At 41.7% G+C, this 9,048-nt stretch overlaps 1 protein-coding gene across 1 annotated transcript; it reads left to right on the top strand.

Moving 5' to 3' along the window:
* Positions 1 to 1,213: 1,213 nt before the first annotated feature.
* smarca5 (SWI/SNF related, matrix associated, actin dependent regulator of chromatin, subfamily a, member 5) lies at positions 1,214 to 9,042 on the top strand. The gene is made up of 24 exons (XM_026359892.1): positions 1,214 to 1,479; positions 2,421 to 2,546; positions 2,635 to 2,801; positions 2,886 to 2,986; positions 3,119 to 3,219; positions 3,347 to 3,526; positions 4,154 to 4,309; positions 4,429 to 4,560; positions 4,742 to 4,810; positions 4,907 to 5,016; positions 5,138 to 5,364; positions 5,506 to 5,627; positions 5,757 to 5,909; positions 6,006 to 6,138; positions 6,309 to 6,457; positions 6,578 to 6,700; positions 6,801 to 6,908; positions 7,032 to 7,145; positions 7,255 to 7,377; positions 7,488 to 7,620; positions 7,706 to 7,824; positions 8,017 to 8,229; positions 8,314 to 8,424; positions 8,554 to 9,042. Exons 1-24 carry the CDS (start codon positions 1,408 to 1,410, stop codon positions 8,617 to 8,619), a joined length of 3,108 nt encoding a protein of 1,035 aa, XP_026215677.1. The 5' UTR covers positions 1,214 to 1,407; the 3' UTR covers positions 8,620 to 9,042.
* Positions 9,043 to 9,048: the final 6 nt, after the last annotated feature.

The following is a 9,048-nucleotide window of genomic DNA, read 5'->3' as shown; positions in this document are numbered from 1 at the left end:
ATTCAACTTTATTTGTATAGAGCCAAATCACATCAGAAGTCATCTCAAGACACTTTACAGTGTAAGGATTAAGACCTTTAAGGTTAAGAGCACAATTGCATAGAAAATTACATAGAAAACCCAACAATCCCATTTAAGCAAGCTTTAGGCAACAGTCGAGAGAAAAAACTCCCGTTAGAGGAAGAAACCGTCCAGCAGAACCAGACTCATGGTGGGCGACCATCTGCCAGCTTGGGGCGAGTGGAAAGAGGAGAGAGAAAAGAACAGAAGGCAACAAAAAACAACAAGAAGCAGCAAAAACACTGGGCAGGTCAACTGGATTCTGGAGATATACAGCTCCAAGGACAAGGATACCTGCAGAAAAGTACAGAGAGGGGGAGAAGAAACATTTGAATGGATAACTTCTCAAGAGCTGTCATAACAATATAAGCTGCAAACCAGTATCAGTAATTATTCTATTAGCTAACATCTCTTCCGCACTTCAAAAAAAACTTTTCTGCTGTCTTGTACTTACATCTCTAGAAACAGAAACACTTTTTGATAGCACTTTGCTTTAAGGTTTTTTTCTCCTTGACTTAGATTTTGTTTGCTTGCCTTGTTCCTCACTTGTAATTCACTTTGGATAAAAGCGTCTGCTAAATGACTAAATGTAAATGTAAACATCAAGATAAGATAAGATAAGATAAGATAAGATAAGATAAGATAAGATAAGATAAGACAAGACAAGACAAGACAAGATAAGATAAGACAAGATAAGATAAGATAAGATAAGATATGCACAAACGTACATAGTACAGTGTACAATGAAATGTGTTGATGTACCTGCTTCCTTTTACATAGTCAGACAAAACAAGTAGATAAGGAGAACAGAAGTCAGACGTCACAGATAAAAATATACAGAATAAATGTGCAAACCAGTGTATACCCGTGTTAACATCTGCATAGAACAGAATCAAATTAAAGAATAGGAGAACAATAAAAGCAGGCTAGTGTAAAATGCAAAAAAAAAGTTATTTTTATGAAAATGAATTAAGTTCACAAAGCAGCTTACATACTGCCCTTATGAAGACAACATTAAAGCCTGATTCACTAGAAAACTGTTGTATTGTGTTGTGTGGTTCGAATGTTATCAACTGACTGGAAGCTTAAAGCTAAAATATCCCACAGTCCTGGAAGGCAGCACGTCCAAGTCTCGCGTTAACCTGTGTGAACGCGGGTTCTTGAGAGAACCGTGCTAGCGCGAAGGTGCTGCTGAGAACCACCGGGGTCTTTCATTAGAAACAGCGGGATCGTTCCCATTTAGAGCCGGAAAGTTCGGAAAAACCCCTCAGCGCCTTTTACCCGGGGACACACACGGCTCTTAATAACGGACGACAGACCCGAATCGAAGAGGAAAGTCGATAAAAAATGTCCGAAAGCTTGAACTGCGTGGAACAGCGGGAAGAGCAGACGGAACTTGAAGAAGCCGGAGGAGCGGAGGTAAGACGGTTTAAAACGGGCTTCGTCGCCGCTCGTCTCTCACCAAACCTCCCACACGATCGGTCACTCCCCGTCATGTCCCCACGGGTTTCTCCAATTCGGCTTGGTGAAACTTTCACTTCAGCGTTGTTGTGGGCGGTTAGAGCTGGTTAGCTAGCTGTGGCGGTGCTATCGTTAGCTCACGACAACAGCGGTTCGGTGCCGTCGACTGACGCTAACGCTAGAGCGGCGAGGCCAGGCTGTTTCATAACCGAGCACACTGCTAGCTTAGCCCCGCTAGCCACACATTCATCGCCCCCATTGGGAACACCAGCGTGGCTTTTTGCTTCTTCCCCGATTCGGGGTACTGTTTGAGTTGTGTTTCACTGTGATCCGGCTTTTGGAAAGCCGTGTGAGAACAAGCCCAGCGGAGCACCACGCTCAGCTGTCCTTTGTTTTCGGAGGGACCGCGGTTGTTGTTACCGAGAAGAGATGCGACTGCAGCGCTGCCTGTGTGAAAGTCGGTTTGACATGTCGCCAAATTATGATGATTTATTCAGCTCAGGGAAAAAGTTTCAGCTTTAGAAACACGCGAAAAGTATCTATCAAAACCTGAAGACTACATTGTGAGTTTACACAGAATGACTTTACTACATTAAATACTATTAACAGTGAGAGGTGACATGGTGTAAAGTGCACTTCAGGGAATCAGTTTGTTGTTAAACAACACAAACTGTGGTCCAGAATAGGAGTTGTAAAAAATTGTAGTGTAAAGTTTATTCTCAGTTTCATGTTGAGGGTTGGCAGTGTTTTGATATTATCTTTTACGGTGCCATTTCCAGAGAGCATCCTCAAAACAGAGTTGAGCTTCATTCCTTCCAATTTGTTTAGTCTCTGCCTGTCTGCTGTTTGAAAAAAAAAAATAGAGGGTATCTAAACAAATTCTCTTTTTTCCTGCTCAGGAAAAATCTGACTCTTCAGATGCTGGAAAAGAATCCTCCTCAGATGCCGGTCCTGATGGACAAGATGCATCCTCCTCTTCTTCATCCAAAACTAAAGATTCTGCTCCAGGCTATGAGGAGAAAGTGGTAAGGACACTCATTCTGTGGCTTACAGTGCAGGCCCTACCACTCTGTTGTTGGATAAATAAGCTAATGAGTTTCTCCTTCTGTGTAGCAAACAGACCGGACCAACAGATTTGAATACCTGTTGAAGCAAACAGAGCTGTTTGCTCATTTCATCCAACCAGCTGCACAGAAAACACCCACCTCCCCCCTGAAGATGAAACCAGGACGTCCTCGCATCAAGAAGGATGAGAAACAAAATCTGCTGTCTGCTGGAGAGTGAGTACATGTTCACACAGTAAAAACTGTATTCATCTTCTTTAGCCATGCCTTGTCTGACTCTGTCTTTACTGTGATTGACAGCAACCGACATCGCCGCACAGAGCAGGAGGAAGATGAAGAGCTTCTGAATGAGAGCACCAAGACCACCAATGTCTGCACTCGCTTTGATGATTCTCCCTCCTGTAAGCAATGACGTGTTTTAATTAAGACTTGACGAGAGGGAACAGGGATCATTAAGCACAGCCAAACAGAAAATACATCTAACGAGCATAAGCTTTGATTAGCATCTGTGTGTTTTCTTGTTCTTCATCTAGATGTCAAAACAGGAAAGCTGAGAGACTATCAGACCCGGGGTCTCAACTGGCTCATCTCTTTGTATGAGAATGGAATCAATGGCATCCTCGCTGATGAAATGGTTTGTACATCCTCACAGTCAAAACTGCTTTTACATTTGAATACATTTATTCCTGGTAATTTTATTTTGTGGTATATTTGTATTTACTGCTCTGCCTTTCACACACTTCCTGTTTCTTGTTTCTCAGGGTTTAGGTAAAACTCTCCAGACCATCTCCTTGTTGGGTTATATGAAGCACTATAGAAACATCCCTGGTCCCCACATGGTGCTGGTGCCCAAGTCCACCCTCTATAACTGGATGAATGAGTTCAAGCGATGGGTACCCTCTCTTCGAGCAGTGTGTCTGATTGGAGACAGAGATGAGAGGGTAGGCGGTGTTATAATATTATTGTTTCCTGGAAACATAAATCTAAAGCCAACCATACAACATCTTACTAGCATCTCAGTTTTCTACAGAAGCGGCAAGTATGTAGTGCAAAAATCCTGCTGATGATTGTAATAATATTCTTTGAACACTTAAAGCCTAATTTTGTCTGTGAAAAGTGGCTTCTTGCCATCGATTTGAACATAAACTGAAATAACTGATGCAAGACTAAATTGCATTAGTTTTAAGTTACACCAGGTTTATTTCCAGCAGTGTTATGAACATTTTAGATCTTTGGATTACTCTCTGTGGAAACTTTTAACAAGTATTAGAGTTACTAGTGTAAAACAAAGTTCTGTAAATCTATGTGTTAAAATATGTTTTACTGACTGGGGGATATAGGGGATGCTATAGTGAAGATTGCTAAAAGATACAGGAGTGAAGATTCTTTTTGAGGTAGATACGCTGTTACAGATAACTTCAGCTTCAGTAATGTAAACTAACTAGCAGTTGATTTGGTAGTTCTTTATCAAAGATTACTTAAAAACGTTGCTTTGTGGTCCACTTAATACTGAAGTTTAGGTAGGTTTCACAGGTGAAAACATGTAATTTTTTTGTTTCCTTTTTTAGACTGCCCTGATCAGAGATGTGCTGTTGCCAGGAGAGTGGGATGTGTGTGTCACATCCTATGAGATGCTCATCATTGAGAAAGCTGTGTTCAAGAAGTTCAACTGGAGATACCTGGTTATTGATGAGGCTCACAGGATCAAGAATGAGAAATCAAAGGTGAGACAGTTTCTGAAACCATTGCTAAGTTTTACTTAAATACACATTTGCACATATCAGACCTGCTTCATGTTTCTCAAGTCAGCCTAATCGAGCATTAATGCATTTGATTTCTACAGCTATCAGAAATAGTTCGAGAATTTAAAACCACCAATCGTTTGTTGCTGACTGGAACGCCACTGCAAAACAATCTCCATGAGCTGTGGGCTCTGCTGAACTTCCTGCTGCCTGATGTGTTCAACTCTTCAGAGGTAGGAATTGCAGAGAAGTTCACAAGATTAACAGTACAGTTCAGTAGAGGATCCACAAATGTCCTCTGAACTTGATGGACATAGATACAGAATATGTTGTACTGATGTGATCTTGGTATGTTATCTTAAAGAAAATAGCTCTGAATTCTGCTGCAAATTTTTTTAATTTTTCCTCCCTAAGGACTTCGACTCCTGGTTTGACACAAACAACTGCTTGGGCGATCAGAAGTTGGTCGAACGTCTTCACACTGTACGTATTGAATCTTGATATGAGATTAAGTGTTAGGGTTAGGGTTAAACTCTTTTGGAGTTAAAACTCTCTTTTGACCTGCTGCTTTTTGTGTAGGTGCTGCGTCCATTCTTGCTCCGTCGTATAAAAGCTGATGTAGAGAAGACTCTCCTCCCAAAGAAAGAGATCAAGATGTATGTGGGCCTCAGCAAGATGCAGCGAGAGTGGTAAGCATCCTCGGCCGGACTCAGTTAATCCCAAGCATGTTTGTTGTCTGCATTTTATAAAACATATATTGTCCTGCAAAAGACGGAAATATTAAATTTTATTCACGCTGCATCCTATCAGGTACACAAAGATTTTGATGAAGGACATCGACATTCTGAACTCGGCCGGCAAGATGGACAAGATGCGTCTTCTGAACGTTCTCATGCAGCTGAGGAAGTGCTGCAACCATCCGTACCTGTTTGACGGGGCTGAGCCAGGCCCCCCGTACACGACTGACCTCCACCTGGTGGTGAACAGTGGCAAGATGGCAGTGCTGGACAAGCTGCTGCCCAAGATGAAGGAGCAGGGTATGTGGGTCGTCCCTAGAGACTGTTCTTGTATTAATTTTCCTCCTGTGTTTTCAAGAGATTGTTTAAATCAGAAGAGATTTAATGTCATGACATTAAATTAAATGTAATGAAGATTTTAACTGACACCTTTCTTTCCAGGTTCCCGTGTGCTCATTTTCAGTCAGATGACCAGGATGCTGGACATCCTGGAGGACTACTGCATGTGGAGAAACTACGGCTACTGTCGCCTGGATGGCCAGACGCCACATGAAGAGAGACAGGTAAAATGCCTTCTTATCAAAACATACACTTAAGACATGATTTGTGAGATTTGTCTGAACTGACCAGTTGATGTCCTCAGAAAACTATTAATCACGTGCAGTAAAGGACACTTATGTTATTTTTATCAGATTTCTATCAATGCATTCAACGAGCCCAACAGCAGCAAGTTCATCTTCATGTTGAGCACCAGGGCTGGTGGCCTGGGTATCAACCTGGCTACAGCTGATGTTGTTATCCTCTACGACTCAGACTGGAACCCTCAAGTCGACCTGCAGGCCATGGTTAGTACTCTGAAGGGGCAAGGGGATGGATAATGGAACAGTAGTTTTGTCAGAGGCAAGAGACTTGACAGGTAAATTGTTATTTTTTTATTTCAGGATCGAGCTCACAGGATTGGTCAGCAGAAGCAGGTGCGCGTCTTTCGTTTCATCACTGAAAACACAGTTGAGGAGAGGATTGTCGAGAGGGCTGAGATGAAACTGCGCCTTGACTCAATCGTCATCCAGCAAGGTAATCCTTTGTAGCTATTGTAGCAACACATGGATTCAAATTAAAATTAGCAGCTACAATTCATATATTACAGAATTGAAATGAGTAAATGTTGCAGTTTGTGTGGTTAAAGAAGTAAAAAGGTTTTTAGAAAGTCATCATTTCATCTTTTGTTCTTTTTTGTTTTACAGGAAGACTTGTTGATCCTAGCGCAAACAAGCTGGGCAAGGATGAGATGCTGTCCATCATCCGCCACGGTGCCACACATGTGTTTGCTTCTAAAGAAAGTGAAATCACAGATGATGACATTGATGCAATCCTGGAGAGAGGTGCAAGGAAGGTGAGAGTGAATGTGAAGGAGAATATTTTGCTAATATTTTGGATCACCTGTTTTTTTGTTGTTGTTTTTTTCTTCAAGTTATATTTATCCATAAAATTAATACTTAAATCTCCATCTTAGACTATGGAGCTAAATGAGAAGATGTCTTCTCTGGGTGAGAGCTCTCTGAGAAACTTCACCATGGATACAGAGAACACCAGTGTGTACACATTTGAAGGAGAGGACTACCGAGAGAAGAAAAAGGTAAGGACTGTCTGACGGTACCAGTTTTCAGTCAGTCATCACCTCATTCCAACAGCACAGAGCTTTGAGTCTTTACCTTCTTCCTGTCTTGTCGTGTCAGGTCATTACCAACTGGATCGAGCCCCCCAAAAGAGAGAGGAAAGCCAATTACGCTGTGGATGCCTACTTCAGAGAAGCCCTGCGAGTCAGTGAACCCAAAGCACCCAAGGTAAGGTCTGACCACCGTCAAAACTGACAATATAAACAATTAATGAAAGCAGCATGTGTAATCACAGGGCTCTTATGATGAATGGTATGTGCCATAACGTGTCTGTTTGACTCTGTTCCTCAGGCTCCTCGTCCTCCCAAGCAGCCAAATGTCCAGGATTTCCAGTTCTTCCCTCCACGTCTGTTTGAGCTTCTAGAAAAGGAGATTCTGTTCTACAGAAAGACCATAGGATATAAGGTACAAGGATGTTTTGTGTGTTTTTTTTGTTTTTTTTTATTAAGGATAAGAGCAAGATTTCTAGTCGTTATAAATGCCTCTAAATCGGTCTGCGGCTCTTTCTCTACAGGTTCCCCGTAATCCAGACATACCAAACTCGGCTCAGGTACAGAAAGAGGAGCAGGCTAAGATTGATGAGGCCGAGGCTCTCACAGAAGAGGAACTGGAGGAGAAGGAGAACCTGCTGCAACAGGTACTGGATTTTTTTTTTTTCTTCAGTTTTTCTTTTTGTGGCTAATACATTCAAAATATTAATGTTGGATTAGATTGTTCCTATTTTAAACAACTCTGCCTTCATTGCAGGGATTTACTATTTGGAACAAACGTGATTTCAACCAGTTCATCAAAGCCAATGAAAAGTGGGGACGAGATGATATTGAGAACATTGCCAGAGAAGTGGAGGGGAAAACTCCTGAAGAAGTCATGGAATATTCTGGTAAGTACTCACGTTTGTAACCAGAAAGCAAACCCAGATGTTTGAGTTGTTGATGTATTCAGTGGATTTATGCTTGATACTCTAGCTGTATTCTGGGAGCGCTGCAATGAGCTGCAGGATATTGAGAAGATCATGGCCCAGATAGAGAGGGGAGAGGCCAGGATCCAGAGAAGGATTAGTATCAAGAAAGCACTGGACTCAAAGGTATGCGACTGTTGACAATTAGGCTTTGGAAATCTGGTTTAAACTACCTAATTAGCTTGATCTCATTAAGCCGTGTGTTAAACACTTTAACTTTAAATCTTGCTCCAATCCTTTAATTGCGTCTTCATCACATTATCGTCTGTTCCTGGTTAATTAATGGACCCTCATTATGTTTCTCATCTGCGTGCCCAGATTGGTCGCTACAAGGCCCCCTTCCATCAGCTCCGTATCTCTTACGGCACTAACAAAGGCAAGAACTACACAGAAGAAGAAGATCGCTTCCTTATCTGTATGCTCCATAAACTGGGCTTCGACAAGGAGAGCGTGTACGACGAGCTGCGTCAGTGCATTCGCAACTCGCCCCAGTTCCGCTTCGACTGGTTCCTCAAATCCAGGACTGCCATGGTGAATTTTAGCATCTTTGCACTATTTCCTCTCCATGTGTTTCACAAGTTTTTATTAAAGTAATGTGTGTGAATTGTTGTCTAGGAGCTGCAGAGGCGATGTAACACCCTGATTACGCTGATAGAGAGAGAAAACATGGAGCTGGAGGAGAGGGAAAAGGCTGAGAAAAAGAAACGGGGCCCGAAGTCTGGCTCGGTAAGTTATAAATCCTCATTGACACATAAACACCTGCACCAAGAAATACTGTTTGTTGACGTCTTGGTGGCACTCTGATGACTCTGTCACTGCTTGTGAAAAACTTCTTGGTTTTCTTTTCCGTCTTAGGCCCAGAAACGAAAGTCAGAGGGAACCCCAGATGGTCGTGGACGCCGGAAAAAACTCAAGTTGTGAAGTACCTGTAGTATGGTAAATTGATACTATAGGTGCTTTAGGTTATCGTTAGTCCTAGTGTCTGTGTTTATTTTGCAGGCTGCGATAATGTACTGTGTAAAAAAAACAAAAACAAGAACCTTGATGGACTGGTGTGGTTGTATTTGGCTTTAGGAAGTGCTTCTTTACAAGCCTGTCACTGACCTAAACACTGCAACTGTGCTGGTTAAATTTTTTGTTAGCTAGGCCGTTTTTTCTACTAGTACTTAATTGAAGTAAATGTATTTATGCCTGTTGGTTGTACTACATTCCATTGCTTGAAACAATATGTACCCTTTTTATTTTTGAGAAAATGTGTTCTTTTATCTTCCTATGTGAAGTAGAAAATGTCTTCTTTTTTTTTTTTTTTGAAAATCACAAATAAACCTCCCCTTTTAAAGAAAAGTTAGA

The sequence above is a fragment of the Anabas testudineus genome, chromosome 1 (genome assembly GCF_900324465.2).
Source record: "Anabas testudineus chromosome 1, fAnaTes1.2, whole genome shotgun sequence".
Taxonomy (NCBI): domain Eukaryota; kingdom Metazoa; phylum Chordata; class Actinopteri; order Anabantiformes; family Anabantidae; genus Anabas; species Anabas testudineus.
The sequence above is the reverse complement of the archived record's forward strand: the minus strand, read 5'-3'. Positions and strand labels throughout refer to the sequence as shown.